Raw genomic sequence first — 16,151 nt, 5'->3', positions numbered from 1 at the left:
TGTTTTCAGCTCTCCTGGGGACCCCTACTGGAAAGCTTTAGACATTTATTTTTCCTGCCTGGTAAAGGCTTTTGAATTTGCTACTCCTGGTTGTATCCAAGAATGACTTGGTTGTCCCTTACCCTGACCCTAATTGATACCTAAACTCTAACCTTAAAGCTAAGTTTAACCATAACCCTAACAACAACAAAACTGTTGAGTATGAACTTTGGGTAGTAAGTTATCACCGCAATCTAACCATGGAGGCAAGGGTAATGGCTTTGGCAACTTTTCTATACCAAGCCAGAGACTAGAAAGCAATATGATGTTATTGGGGGGGGGGGGGGGTCAGCTTGCAATTATTAGCATGTTTTATTCATCTTGAAATAATAAGTTAATACTTAGCACTATGTGCTAAGCACCATTCTAAGCTCTTTATATGTATTAAGCTAATGCCATCTTCTAAACAACCTTATTTTATAGATGAGGAAACTAAGGCGGAGTATAATAAAGTAACTGACTGTATCACAGAGTAGGTGGCAGAATGACTTCAGCCCAGCCAGGCAGGCTCCAGAGGCTATACTTTTTTTTGAGGTTATTTATTTATTTATTTATTTATTGGGGTTACAATGGTTAATAAAATGATACAGGTTTCAAGTGTGCAATTTTATAATACATCATCTGTATATTGTATTGTGTTCACCATCCAAAGTCAAGTCTCCTTCCATCACCATTTATGACCCTTTCCCCTCTGGTCATCACCATACTGTTGTCTGAGTAGGTGTTGTTTCTGCTTAATACCTTCACATATTTCACCCAGCCTTCTCCCTTCTGAGAGCTATCTGTCTGTTCTCCATATCTATCCCACATACAAGTTAAATCATATGGTATTTGTCTTTCAGGTCCTTTGCCCATTTTTTAATTGAATTGTTTGGTTTTTTTGGTGGTTTTGAGTTTTTATAAATCTTGGATATTAACTCATTAGATGTCTCATTGGCAAATATGTTCTCCCATTTGGTGGGTTGTTTTTTCATTTTGTTGGTGGTTTCCTTTGCTGTTTAAAAACTTTTTAGTTTGATGTAGTTTCATTTGTTTATTTTTTCTTTTCTCTTGCCCAAGATGTCTAAGATTTTACTGCCTATGTTTTCTTCTAGGATTTTTATGGTTTTGAGTCTTAACTAAGTCTTTAATTCATTTTGAGTTTATTCTTGTGTATGGTGTAAATTGGTAGTCTAGTTTCATTTTTTTTGCACATATCTGTCCAATTTTCCCAACACCATTTATTGAATAGACTGTCTTTACTTCATAGTATGTTCTTGCCTCCTTTGTCAAATATAATTGTCCATAAAGACATGGGTTTATTTCTGGGCTCTATTTTGTTCCATTGATCTATATTGTCTGTTTTTATGCCAGGACCACATTGTTTTGATTACTGATGCCTTCTAGTAGTTTGATATCAGGTAGCATGATTACCTCCTACTTTGTTCTTTCTCAAGATTGCTGAGGCTATGCAGGCGGGGTCTTTTGTGGTTCCATATAAATTTTTGGAACATTCTAGTTCTGTGAAATATGCCATTGGTATTTTGGTAGGAGTTGCGCTGAATCTAGATTGCTTTGGGTAGCATGGACATTTAAATGTTAATTCTCCCTATCAGTTTATACTTTTAACCTGTATTCTATATTGCCTCCTTAATAAAACCAGATACACTGTAAATTCAGTAAACAGTTTCAGATCACTAACATATTAGCTTAAAGGCCATGTCCTTGAGAAAAAAAAATCCTCAACTCTCTATTTCTATGGATTGAACTAACTTCCAGGCAGAGTCACAGGTATGGGGTACTTCGTACACCCAAATTCATGTATCTAATTTTGTCTTTTCCTTAGCAATTGATTTGATAAACAACCTACTTCAAGTGAAGATGAGAAAACGTTACAGTGTGGACAAATCTCTCAGTCATCCCTGGCTGCAGGTAAAAAATGTCTTTCTTTGGCAATCCTCATTTGCAGATCATTGTGGTTTCTCTTACCTAATGAAACCACTCTAAGATCAACATATTCTGCACATTTTAGAATAATGTAAGTGTTCTTTAATGATTAATTTTTGCTATGGCCGAATCTCTGGAAGTTTTTGCAATACACCATTGAAGTGCAGAAATGATAGGCAGTTAAACTTCTATGAACTGAAAACAATGAATTTGCCTTTTATAGGGCCTTGTGTGTCCATTTCACCTTTTTGTAAGATGAGCTTAACATATTATTTTGTCAAATATATTTTACTTTCAAAATATCTAAAGGTTCACACTTGCATTGAAGAGATTGGAAATGCCATTTGAGACATTTGGCTTAATTCCTCCAAAAGCTATTGCATGTATTTATAAAAAGGTACCCCCAAACTTCAGTGTAAAGAGAGACGATTTAGAACTATTTAAAAGGGAATGAAGGGTAGAATTAACTTCAGAACAAATGCAATCGTATTTACTCTCAGGATTAAATTACCCTGATAAATGATTCTAAGCACTTTCCCCTATTTTAAGGAGTTGTAGACCTCTCATAGTATAGAACAAAATGTTTTAATGGTTGTTATTAGCCACCTCAAAGCCTGAGATATTTTTTTTAACTTTAGAAACTAGTTAATTTCTTCATACTCAGTTTAAAAAAGTATTTATCTTTAACATTGCTAATTTAAAGTATTACAAGTGGAACTTACTTTATAGCAAGTACTTATGAGTAGGAGTTTGTCAATTATATGATTAGGGTGCTAAGCAAAAAAAAAAAAGGTTGACAGGATTTTGTTTCTTGTGTGGATCATAGTCACTTCATTTTTTTCTAGGACTATCAGACTTGGCTTGACCTTAGAGAGTTTGAAACTCGCATTGGAGAACGTTACATTACACATGAAAGTGATGATGCCCGCTGGGAAATACATGCATACACACATAACCTTGTATACCCAAAGCACTTCATCATGGCTCCCAATCCAGATGACATGGAAGAAGATCCTTAATTGTCAATGAGCTAACTTCAATAAGGATGGATTTCATTTTATGGACTGATATTTTGCTGCGCAACTGTTCTTTGGAGGTTGTCATCTGCAAGGATGCAAAGACATGAGGAAATATGATAAGGAATCGGTGACACCAATACTGTAGTTCAAAATGAGTAGGTACAAGAGGGGAAACTGAGAGATAAAAACACATAATGGAACCAAGATGAAGCTTTTCATAAATTTTTATAGCATAAGAAATAACTGGTTTTTTAATTTTTTTTTTATTTTTCCTAATCCTTCACTTTAGTACAATAGTGGCACTTAATTTATCTTCCCTTTCCTGTTTTTATATTATTTTCAAAAAAGGCAAGCTAAAATCCAGTTACTACATAGCTTGACCAAATCATACAAGAGTTATAAGGTTGATTACTAAACAAGTTTGCATTTAAAAAGGTATCAGAGAGGCTGCCAGCTTATGATTGCCTGTAAGGACTTTAAACATTTGTTTAACTGACCATAAAGGGATTGAGGGGTTTTTCGTAGACACCTAAAAAAGGAGTGCTGGACTGTTTTACCTTTCTTTTTTAGGTCAATCAAGACTCCAAAACAGTGATCCCTAACCTTTTTGGAATTAAAACTCTGAATGTGCTATCTACAACATAAAAATTAAGTTGTCACCTTTTGTGAGTATGTTACAATAGCCTCTAAGAAAATTTTGAACAACTGATGTTACAGAACCAGGAGTAGGAACTGCTGGTCTGAGTGCTGAGTACTATGTATGTCTTCTCATGGCTCAACTCTGCTGCTAATGAATTATGTTCCCACTGACACCGCTATGATATAGCCACAATTAGATTCCCAACATTCATTGGGTATACACCTAAACTATAATTATACAATTTATCTTAACACAGGGTTGAAGGAGGAAATTAAATATATATTAAAAGTAAGGCCAGTACAGGGTCACTTAAAACTATAGGAAAGAATAGCAAACAGTCATTTTTTTCTTCCCTTAGCTTATTGGGAGGTTTTACAGATGTCTGGAATGTTTTTATATCCGTTATTCTAAACAGTTTGGATTGAGCATGAAACACTTTTAAGGATAGGGCTATATTATCAGCAGAGCAAATGAAAGGATAAGGGTTTTTAAAACATTTCAGCTCCAGCAGCCAGCTAAAGAAATTTTTTTCTACTCAGATATGTGATTTAAGAGGTTAGACTTTTTCACAGCTTTTAAAAAGTTACTAATAGTTTTCCCCCCAAAAGTTTACTATCTGGAACTTATAAAATGTAATCGCTTTTTGTTTCTTCATTCCTTAGTAATCACTTTGAACTTTTTTTTCCCCCTCCAAAAAGAGCAAAAGATTTGGAATCAGAAGATCTGGGTTTAAGTCTTGAAAGTCTTAGCTCCCTTTATTAGCTATGTTGGCCTGGCCAGATGGCAATTTGTCCGAGCCTTGAGTTCCTCAATCTATAAAATGAAGATCATAATTCTTGCCTCTACCTTCCTCAGAGTGTTGTTTTGAAGATTAGTTATATATGAACATAGTCAATAAACTATAAAAGTGTTCACTGTCGCTGCCCACTGAATTAGGAGTAGCAAAGGAAAAGATTGTTCGTATATTAGCAAACTAAGACTCAGAGAGCCTTTCAAGATCTCTGAGAGAATAGTAGCAAACATGCAGTGTTCCTATGTTCTGAGCTCTTCAGATGTTAACTTATCCTCACAACAGCCATGAGCTAAGTGCATAATGAACCCCATCTCACAATTAAGGAAATTGAGGCACAAGGAGATTAACTAGCTGCTGAAGTCACAGAGTTAGTATTTGAACCCAGAGAGTGTGGCTCTAGAGTTCCTCTTACCCTTCTAACCATTTTTGTTACACTGCCTCCCCAGAAAGATCTCCAGGAGACATTCCATTTCTCTCAGTATTTCATTCTCATAAAGGTTTTTTAAAAATCCTATTAGTTCTACAAAACCTTTTAGAACTCTGTTTTCCCTAGGATAGAAGATGACTTCCCCAAATTTCTCCAAAATAAGTCTGTTTATATCAGCATGCTAAAATGGAATAATTCTGAGTCAGTAGGTATCCTATTACGGTTTTACTGCGTAAGGTGAAAATTAACTGGAATGGTGTTTGTTTGCTATACTTATATAATCAAACTTTACAAGCCATGAAATTAATTGCACTCTTTTTGTTTTTGTTGTTGAATGCCTGAGAAGTTTTCTAAATTTGTAAAGGCACTGTCAGGTAATTTGGAGTTGAGTACTCCAGATACTGTATAACCTGCATAACCTTTTTTTGTCTTGCAAGTTGTATTTGTGTAAGAAATAATTGTGAGAAACATTTGATAATGTACAAAGTAGTCTATAATGACACTGTTCAGTACATTTTTATATTTTTTGTTACATCCCACTTTTTGTAAATATCCTCAAAAAAGCTTAATAATAAAATATATTTCCTTATCACCATACTTTTCCATGTGAAAACCTAAGCCTATCTCTAGTCAAGGTATACAAGAAAATTTTATTTGGTTGTGTTATTTTCCCAGGCTTTGGCAAAATATATTTTGGAAACAGTATTTGTAAATGGTACTAATGCTATAATTAAGAACACTGACTTTTTTTTAACTGCCTAAAATAAAAAATAACTCATTATTACAATTTTATATGCAATTTGAGGTAATTAGCAGGAGGGTCCCATTTCTTGGAATTCAAGTCTGGGATAATTATAACTACAAATTTTTCAGGAACTACCATCAAATAATCCACTACTGCAGCTGCCAGAATATTTATTTAAATACCTAATATCAAAGTATTTTTCCTAGGTTTTAAGATATAAGACATGGCCTGACTCTTCCCCCTTCATTATAAAGACAGTTAATTGGGAGGAGCCAACCATAGGCATTTTCATCTTCTAAAAACTGTCACAACAATTCTGGGACAAAATTTATGGAAACAGAATAAGGGTGGCTAGGAATAGCCCGAGGCTGGCCTCCATCTTCCTTTATGTTAGAGTGATACACAGAATGCTAGTCCTGTTCTCAGGCCAAAGAAGCAATAAAAAGCAATGGTTCATCACTCTGCCAGTGAACTTCCAATAGAGTAGTTATGCAGAAAGTTCAAGACACACGGCTATATTCTTTTCCCTTAATCTCACTTGTAAATTTGTGTTGCTAAAATAGCAATTCAGAAAGTGCATGTGTCTGGTATCAATATAAAAGTTCTGTGAACTAACATGAGAACTTAACTAAAACTTGACATTTATCTGAAAATATAGGTGAATTAGCTCACTTTAAGAAATTATTCCTCTTGGGTCATCTACATTTAACTCACAGTTTAAATACATGTCAGGTTTACTAGTTTTATTGTGACTTTTAAACTTTTTAAAGTCTAATTTTGTTAATTATAAAATTCACAGAAGCATATGGTAAAAAGTTAAAATACTTTGAAGAAAAACAAATAAATTAAGTCTTCCTACCCCTAAAACCCACTTCCAGGTTGGGAAATTTAATAGTGATTATTAGGCATCTTTTCCTTCTTATATACAAGTGTCACAGAACTGAAAAAAAAACAGTCTGCACTAAAATATTCATGTCTATGGAATTACTTATAAGCATTTCTTTAAATGTAGCTTTTCTCCAACAAAAATGGAATCATAACTGTAAGACATTCTACTCTACATCATTTTTAAAAATAATATATAGATGGTTCTACTTAATCAGTCCCCTGTAAATGGCCATTTAGGTTGTTTCCAGTTTTTACTGAACCAATCAGTGTTCATGTTTACTTTTTGAAATAAAACAAAAACATAGCAACTAGCTTTATTTAGTTAAAGGAAACTCAGTTTCACAATAACTTGTTTCATATGTAAGAACACACATTTGTTCCCAGAGTTAAAACAACTTTAAAAGATCAGTGTTTAGTTGTATTGTATATAAGATGGGCTATTTTTATTGGCTGTGAAGAGATAAAATACTTATTTTACCTGTGATACATGAAATGTGTTCCCTTTATTTTGGTTTCTTATGCAGACTTGGGGGCAAAAAGTCCAAACTGAAATATCACTGCCAAGCAAGTTCACTAAATCCAGCCACAGGTGATGGGGAAGGTTTTGACTGACGTGCATTCATCTGATGGCTTCTACCTTGAATTCTCTGATGAGGCAGCAAGGCAAAAAAGTTAAATCTTTCTCCCATCTTCTCAGGATTCATTAACATATCATACCCCTGAAGTAACTGCTGCCTCAATGATGGCTCAGCTGAGTTATCTAAAAGAACCTGAAAAGAAAAAATTTTCTTAGTAAAAATAACCAGAAGAATGGATTTCTAGTTATCTGCAGCAACACTAATGACTATTAGCTATTCAATAAAGCACTGTTTAAACTGTGATTTCTGATCACCTGCCTCAAAACAACAGGGTACTTATTAAAAACATAGGTTGCTGTGACACAAACCTGTGAATCTGTATGTTTAACAAATATTCCCAGGTAGTGTGATCTACACTGAAGGGTTAAAATGTCCTCAGAACAGTTATAAAATTCATACCCATAACTGCAGTCAGGTTTTCTTAACATGAACACTACTTGAAAATTTTAATTCTATCTCACATTGAGATGCATGAAAGCTTAGGCTGCTCCACCCTGCTCCCGGGCCATCTGGTTAAACTAAATCCTACATTACTGAAAAGACTGGAACACTAGGGTTCTGGCCAACTACAAGAACATTAAGGCCAGGTAAACTTATTTAAAATATTTATTGGAAGCACTGTGAAATTAAAATATATGGAAATAAATCATTACCTTCAGACGGACATCAATGCCCATATTTTTTAAAAATGTTTGTTGTTTTATTGGACCCAGAGAAGCCACTCTTCCCTGTGCCATTCTGCGCAAATAACTGAAGTCCACATCGGCTGTTAGGTCGGCTGTTCCTGGGGCAATTAAGACATCATGAAGCTTGTGGCCACAAAATCCCTTGAACATAATTTTTAAAATGATGAGTTTTTCTCCTTTTATGCTATTATCAAGATTAAAGAAGTGCTGTGATTTTAATATATTTTATATAATAACTGTTAAAAAGAAAAATATGGCCTAAGTCAGTGGTTTACAAACTGTTAATGAAGTACCACTATTTTCTTCAAATGAGATGCTATGTGGAAAACCCAATATAAAGTAGTGTTAGAGCACCTGGAGATGCTGCTGCCTTAACAGTTATTTAACATTTTCATTAATGCCCGTGAATAGAGGAGATCTCATTCTCCAGATGAATCCAGGATATCAGAACCTAGATGGTGTTTTACAAAATCTAATCATCAACCACATGCATCAGAATCACCTGAGAATGTTACTAGACTACCCAGACCTAGTGAATCAGAATCCTGAAGGCATGGCTAGGAAATCAGCATTTTTAACACACCATCCAGGTTTTTCTAAGATACAATAAAGTTAGAAATTGAGAGCCAAAGACCTAGAAAATGACTAATAGCATCTAGTTAAATGTATTTCAATTATAGTAAATTGAACAGAATTGATCGTATTCAAAGAACTTAAGAATGGATGTTTGGGGGGGGAAAAGTACATCTGGAGAAGGAAAAACGATGTTGAAAATCTGACAGAAAAAGTTTGAATGATTACAGTAGCTAGATCAAATCTGCAAAGTACCAATTTTTTTTTTAAATGGAAGAGGGGTATTACTTAGATGCTTACTAGGATCTATGCAGACCCTAGGTTCTGCAACTTCAGGAGTGTAGACAATTCAAACCCTGTTCAAAGGAAAGTTGGACAGTGGATTTAGGCTTAGGAATAAGATCTAGAGTTAAGATTAATTATAATATGAATTAATATTAATTATAAAATAATATAATAACAGTGCTAAGCACTATAGAAACCAAAGAGAAAGATCTTAAATTTATGTTTCAAAACTAACAATTGATACCTAAGTAAATCATACCAATTCTGGTAAGTCATGTTACTGAATTATACATACTCTGAAGGTATCTGTTTTAGTCCCATCGTGACCATAATCAGCAATCAGTGCAGCGCCTCCGGTAAGTGCAATGCGTTGAGAAAGTTCCTGAATAATAACGCCAGCATCAGGACACACTTCCACATGCTCCCTTGTTTCATCATGCTAGTAAGAGACAGGTGAAAGAAAAAACATCATTCAAAAGAACTGTTTCCTTAGGGTTTTCCAGAGTTCTCTGCAATAAGCATTTCCTATTTACAATAAAAATTAATTTGTTCTCAACATATGTTCTCTACACTCAAACTTTCCCATGACATCCTTTTTATTGTACAAAACTCCTTGGTTCTTTGATGCCATCCTCTAATAATACATTTCAATTATAATCCCATTGTTAAAAAGGCATACGACCTCCCAACCATTCAGGAGGCTAAGAACATTATCACTTCAGTTATGGTGCTATTACTATGTCTATATCATAATTCATGTAGACACATTCCACTTGGTCGAAAGCATGGGAAAGGAATTTTTGTCTCCTTAGAAAAGTGCTTACCACATAATAGGCTCTCAAAAAACTGCTGAATGAGCAAATGACGTAAATCCGATTAAAAAAACCCCCAGACCAGATTAAACAGGTGTATTATGATGCCTTCTTTTGGGGCTACAGTCATCCTAATGATATGCTCTGTATCTAGAAACATCACCTTATGAACTGATACCAGTGTACCCAAGGCCTTTATTTCCCAAAATGTTCAGGTATTAACTAAGGGTCCTCAATAAGTGCATATTAGCTTAAAAAGTGAAATGACAATACTTGTCAACTTGACTAGTACCTATGAAATTTCACTAATTCCTGAGATAATAGAAAGTTTATTTTTCTTCATTAGTAGAACATACACTAACTCTTGCCCCACCCCCAACAGTTACCCTAATAGAAATGAAGTACTGACTGCCCTGATGTCTCTGCTTAGACTGGCACAGGTCTAACAGGTAGAGTCAGACAAGCTCGCCTCTGAATCTCAGCTCTTCCTACTGCTTACTAGAAATGTTACCCAACTCCTTGGAGTCCGAGTCCCCCTTACACGTGTACTAGGCTTTTTGTGAGGATTAAATGAAACAACAAGCCATTTACCCTCAGTGCTACTTTTCCCCCAGTGCTACCTTTTTTCTTTTGCTTTGTTCTTTTTTCTTCTTTGTTTAGGTTTTTTGTTTTGTTTTGCCCCCAGTACTATTAAATAATTATTGTGGTTTAATTATAAAAACCATGAGGCCAGCTACCTCGGGTGTAAGCTGACATCTCTCAGTGTACCATGCTGACATTCTTACCATCTTAGCCTGCTCTTCAAGATGAGATTCTATTACCATTCGACTCACTCAAATGGGAGGGGAAATCCCCACTCCCTCTCTCGTAAGTGACGACTACTCAAGAACTAAAAAGAATCACAGCTCCCAGGGCCAGGCTTAGCTCTTGATAGCTTTATGAAGTTCTCATTCAGGTAAAACTAAGTAGCCAGAATGTGAAAAAATAGAAATTTTCACAAGTGTTTAGGCCGATATTTTCACTTTCTTATGCTTTGCAAAGAAAACTTAATTCACAGATTCATTTTTAAAAGCTCCTGTGCTTTTAAAACTGATAACTTCTGAGTTATAAGTTCTTAGTTATGGCTCCAAAAATAGAAATTTTTTTTCTGAACTGGGCAAAAAGGAATAAAGCAGGCTATCCAGAGTCCAAACATTCTTGAGAAGAACAGGACTTTTTTTAACCTTTAAGCATAAGTCCAAGATGGGCTCTTGTGATTATTCCTTGGAGTCAAGAGAAAACAGTAGTAAAATACCATGCTGGCAGTCTAGAATCAAATTTAGATCTGAGTGGAAGCAGAGAAAAAGGCCCACTCTACCTAGCAAGAGTTGAGAATAAGAACTCAATAAACACTGTTGTTACTGTACTTTACACTGTAATACATTGTTTTCACAGACATCAAACCGGTCAAGAGAATACTGTCAACATTTGATAAGTCAATGGAGAAGGTACAGGACTTGCTGAGTAAGTGCTTATTAACTTTATCTCTTATTATGTAACAGCGCAGTCACGAAGCTAAAAAATGATTTTAACTCACTCTCCCAACTCTAGTGCCTCTGCTCTGTTCACTGCTAATAAAAAGCACCTCACATGTTGCTAGCAACTCCTCCCCCATATAAAGGAACTCTGAAACAGTAATTCAGAAAATATGACTTAGTTGGTAATAAAGTAAGAAGGAAAAAAACCCCACGTATTCCTACTTGTATGAAGGCTTCTGCTGGGGTGGCACAAGGCGCCAAAACAAACCTCAGTTTATCAGAAACTTGTGGGTCAATATCAATGAGTACTTCTCGCCATCCTTGCGGGGTTTTCTAAACACAAAGTAATGCATAAAAACAAAATTGTGCAAGTTCTTAAAACTGTCACTAGCAAAAAGTACTACTGGTTTTTCCTCTATGTATAAGGTAGGTAAGTAACATTTACAGACCACTTTACCACTTAAAATTATTTAAAGGCTTTACTTCATTTCTTCTAAACAATGAGTAGACTGATAGACACAAACTATTCTCATACATCTTTATCTCAGGAGAATTAAGAATTCTTAATAATTATGCTAAGAGAATTAAGAATTCTACTTAATATTTCATTTCTGAGTTGCAATTATTTATATTCATGAGAAAGTCCAAATATCATTAACTGGACAAGTAATGTTTACATGCTGAATAATTAAATACTGTAAATATTTATTTTTACAACACAAGGCCCTTTGTTATTCAATTATAAAAATGACTTTTTTCCATCATACCTGAAACTTATGCACAGGAAGAACGTCAAAAAATTCATGTGCAAGATAAAAGCTGTACCCTATTTAAAAGTGGAAGGAAAAAAATGTTTAAGCATTTTTAAGATAATGAATTGGTTCTTCTGAATATTAACAACAACAACATGCCTCGTTCTTTCACTACTATGAGGGGTTGTGATCAAAATTCTCTCATCAATTAATGTAAAATCATTACCTTTTGGAACATCCTGCAGATCTTGGTACCAGGAAATTGGAATCCCAGACTTAGTAACACCTTTCATATATACTGGGGATCCAGCACTTCGCTCTAATGGGATCTTCTCTTCAGTCAAAGTTAATGCTTGAATCTCACTTAATTTTTGGCTCACCTCTACTAGATGTATTGAAATGTCACAGTTTTTTAGCACAGATCCAAGCTGACTAAACACCTAAATACAAAAAGAAGAAAAATTGGCAAAATACAATGTGTTGAGTTTAGGTTTTCTAACCACTGACCTCAATAATTTGCTCGTCATAGTAAAAGTAATAATTAGTTCCAGAGAAATTTGTTCTTTACACAAGCCACTCTCCAGCAGTCTATGAGAATCATAACCTATCAGTTATTAAACATAGCCTATATAAAAAAAGGAACAGTACAGTTTGGTTTCCTAATGATAAAATTTAGAATTGTGATTTAACAAATGAAGATAAAAGATTTCCCCATCCTCACCAACACTTGGTGATATCAGATTTTCTATTTTTGAGGGTACAGTGCTATTAATTTTTTTTTTAATTCTCACCCAAGGATATGTTTATTGATTTTAGAGAGAGGAAGGGAGAGGGATGGAGACAGAGAAACAGCAATCGGTTGCCTCCCATAATTACCCCAACCAGGATAGAACCTGAAACCTAGGCATGCACCCTGAATGGAAACAGAATCTGTGATCTTTTGGTGTATGGGACGATGCTCCAACCGAGCCACACTGGCCAGGGCTGTCATCGATTTTAACTTTCATTTTCCTGACTACCAATGAGTATGAGCATCTTTTTTTTTTTATTGGCCATTTGAGTTTTCTGTTTCATGACTGGCCTACTCACATATTTGGCCTGGTTTTTCTAGTGAGTTATCTGTCACCTTATTGACTTAAAGGAATACTAGTTCTGCCCGGCCGGGCATGGCTCAGCGGTTGAGCGCCAACCTAGGATCCAGGCGATCAGGGTTCGATTCCTGGTCAGGGCACATGCCCGGGTTGCGGGCTGCAGCCGATCAATGACTCTCTCATCATTGATGTTTCTATCTCTCTCTCTCCCTCTCCCTTCCTCTCTCTGAAATCAATAAAGATATGTTTAAAAAAAAAAAAAGGAATACTAGTTCTTTGTTGGTTATATGTGTTGTAAATAACTTCTCTAATTTGTGGTTTGTCTCACCACTCTCTTAATGATGTTTTTGAAGAACAAAAACTAACTAGTTCCTTTAAAGAACAGAAAGGTCTTCATTTTAATGTAATAGATATTGTTACTGTTTTCCTCCATGGACTTTGCCTTATATATAACGTAAAGCCTTTTTCCCTACTCAGAAGACAGTGTGTTCTCCCAAAGTGTCTTCTTTTTTGTTAAATATATCTTTATTGATTTCAGAGAGAGTAAGGGGGAGAGAGAGAGAGAGAGAAACATCAATGATGAGAGTCATTGATCGGCTGCCTCCTGCACGGCCCCTACTGGGGGTCAACCCCACAACCTGGGCATGTGCCCTGACTGGGAATCAAACTGTAATCTCCTGGATCCTAGGTCGATGCTCAACCTCTACACCACACCGCCTGGCCCCATAATGTCTTCTAGATGTTTTGTACTTGTAGCTTTCACATTCTCCTCCACCCCCATATTTTAACCTTACAAACAGACAATCATTCACTATATCATTCTGACATATTTTCACTGAGAAGTATGAAATTAAGGAGGTAGGACTGAAAGCCAGGAAAATCAACAAACTTTGCAAACTCCTTCAAAAGTGATAAGATACACATACATGAGACTTTAAGACACTCTTTGATTACCTACCCTCAAAATATCTCCTGCAAGGGTACCCCGACCTGGGCCCAGTTCCACCAGCTGGAAAGCTGCACTTTTTCCCGTGGCCATCCATTCGCTAATAAACCATATCCCTAGCAGCTGTGACAAGGATAAAACTTTCACTGAAGTATTACAAAGTATAAAAGCATGCCGCAGTACAAAACCCCATGAAAACAATACTTTGTGCCAGAAAGCAAAATGTTAGCAAACCATATGTATTTAATATATACATATAGTTGCACACACAGGAAACTTCACTGGGACTATCTTACAACACATACTAGTTAGGAAGCTTTAATAACTGGAGAAAATAGTTAAAAGTCACCCTCCACTATAAAAGGTCCCATGACACAGAGAAGAGAATATTGCTTACAGAAAGGTACTTGTATTTGAAAGCAGACATATGAAATAGAATTATATAACTATGCCATTTTTTCATATTCATTTGACTTTAATAATTACATGGCTCTTACACATAAGCAATATATTTTTTAATACCTGGACTCTACTTCCTCTTGTGTACTGTCTCTTATTTTAAAATTGATCAAAGGTTATTATATGGAAATAAATAAAGTAGAATTCCTGAAAAGAATCCAGAGTTTCTTAAAGGGAGACTTCTACTGTAATTATGGCTAAACCCTGATCGGGGGCTTTAGAGTTCATTTTGATCCCAGTAATTCCTTCTGGAGTACATTCTACCTCTCCTCACCTTTGCTTTTCTCTCTCTTCCCTCTCCCATTCCCATGTTTCATCTGGTCACCTCTTTACCTCCACCTCTTTTCCTTTCCTTTTGTCCCTCTTATCTCTACATTCCCTTTCCTACAGTAAAGTATAAACTTTTCAATGTCTATTATACCATTTTCTTTCCTCTGTTACCTTTTTACTCCCTCAGTATTTACTACTAAAAAATAAAGCCTTGGAGGAATCACAAAAACAAAGCTGTAAAAAACTATTATAGAATAAGACACCTTGACCTGCTTTCAAATGTTTGTGATTAGTTTCTTTTATAGTTTACATTGATGTTACCTCCCCAAAGATCTGACTTATTTCAGGTGAAGTAACGAAATCTCCTTTCTCTCCTAGCATGTCATGGTGCACATAATATCCCTAAGTAAAAAGAGAAAATGGAAAAAAACAAATTAATTTTCAAATAAAGCTTTTTAAAACACCCCTCAAATCTTATATAATGTATACAACAAAATAATTATGTAGTAAGCAAGTTCTCTCTTCTAAATAAGCAAGATAAACACTATCTTTACCTAAATTTTACAAAGTGACAAGTTTTGCAGAATGGTAGAAAACCAATGACTCTGTGACTAGAAAAGCAGAACATTCCACCCTCCTTCCCCCTCCCAGCTCCAAAAACCCAACACAGTAAGACCCTGCCAACGCCTCCAGCCATCCTTCCCCAAATTCTGATACTTTCTGCTTCAAATTAGACCCCTGCCTGTTGGTCATGGTGTTTCTTGACCTGGGTGCTGGTTCCATGGAGTGTTCACTTTGTGAAAATTCATCAAGCTGTATACTTGTGATTTATGCATTTTTCTATATGAATGTTATAGCTCAATAAACAGTGTTTTTTTAACTGGCCCTGCTTGTCCACACATCCATGCCATTGAAATTCCTTCCCTCTCCTTTTCCCTTTCTTCCTGGCAATCATACTCATCCACTGACTCTGCTGAAATGCCACCTTCTCGGACCTCCTCTCCCAGCCTTCCAACCTCAGGCTAAATCCAGTGCTTCCTTTTCTGAGCTTATTTGTTGATACGTCTGTGTTCTTCACCAGAAGGCAGAGTTAGTTGAGGGAGCAGACTATGTCTTATTCACCTTCATACCCCAAGTTTTATCAGAATGCCTAACCTTCAAGAAACACTCAAGAATGGTTAGTTTAAAAATTCCCTATGGTCCTTATGCGCCTTCTACCACCTTACTCATAGCAGGTGACCTGGGCTCCTGCCCACCCAGAGATACAACACAACTTCCTCAGCTTCCTGACCCCTCCTGGCCTCCACCTGCTTCCATTCTTTCCTTAGGACTCAAAATATGAAATGCCTACCCCTTCTGTGCTTATCCAAACCTGATCCCCCCGTGCTCCGGATTGACTGCAATTCCTCACCCAGCTCTCATGGGCCAGGACCTTTGTATCATCTGATCTTCCTCTCACAGCTTTGACTTTTCCCTCTCAGCATTAGAAACCCTCTAGCCTTTCTCTTGCCCTTCATAAGTAAGCATTTCAGGGGTGTCTTGGTGTGTGTTATGAACCACGCTGGTAGTATAGTGAAGCCTGTGGATCCCTTCAGAGAATGTTTTTAAATGCACAGGACATAAAACACATAGGATTACACATTCT

General features: G+C 36.0%; 2 protein-coding genes across 4 annotated transcripts in view; one reads left to right on the top strand and one right to left on the bottom strand.

The window, feature by feature from the left end:
• PRKD3 (protein kinase D3) overlaps window positions 1-2,984 on the top strand; it is a gene marked incomplete at its 3' end in the record, with an annotated part of 55,949 nt that extends 52,965 nt beyond the window's left edge. For both annotated transcript variants that reach the window (XM_081157223.1, XM_081157224.1), the window contains exons 18-19: window positions 1,865-1,950; window positions 2,811-2,984. In XM_081157223.1, coding sequence (XP_081013349.1) covers window positions 1,865-1,950; window positions 2,811-2,984 — 260 coding nt within the window. The remainder of the gene's footprint in view (window positions 1-1,864; window positions 1,951-2,810) is intronic.
• NDUFAF7 (NADH:ubiquinone oxidoreductase complex assembly factor 7) overlaps window positions 600-16,151 on the bottom strand; it is a 16,832-nt gene continuing 1,280 nt past the window's right edge. The window contains exons 3-11 of one of the 2 annotated variants that reach the window (XM_081157225.1): window positions 14,828-14,908; window positions 13,790-13,900; window positions 11,967-12,180; window positions 11,756-11,814; window positions 11,211-11,321; window positions 8,955-9,098; window positions 7,769-7,942; window positions 6,956-7,247; window positions 600-3,069 (exon numbers count right to left, since the gene is read on the bottom strand). In XM_081157225.1, the coding sequence (XP_081013351.1) occupies window positions 7,032-7,247; window positions 7,769-7,942; window positions 8,955-9,098; window positions 11,211-11,321; window positions 11,756-11,814; window positions 11,967-12,180; window positions 13,790-13,900; window positions 14,828-14,908 (1,110 nt within the window). In that variant the 3' untranslated portion in view covers window positions 600-3,069; window positions 6,956-7,031. The remainder of the gene's footprint in view (window positions 3,070-6,955; window positions 7,248-7,768; window positions 7,943-8,954; window positions 9,099-11,210; window positions 11,322-11,755; window positions 11,815-11,966; window positions 12,181-13,789; window positions 13,901-14,827; window positions 14,909-16,151) is intronic. The other variant, XM_081157226.1, reaches the window with a different exon arrangement.

This window comes from Miniopterus schreibersii (genome assembly GCF_964146895.1).
Source record: "Miniopterus schreibersii genome assembly, chromosome: 13".
Classification (NCBI taxonomy): Eukaryota; Metazoa; Chordata; class Mammalia; order Chiroptera; family Miniopteridae; genus Miniopterus; species Miniopterus schreibersii.
Note: the sequence above shows the minus strand (reverse complement) of the source record. Positions and strands in the feature narration are given on the sequence as shown.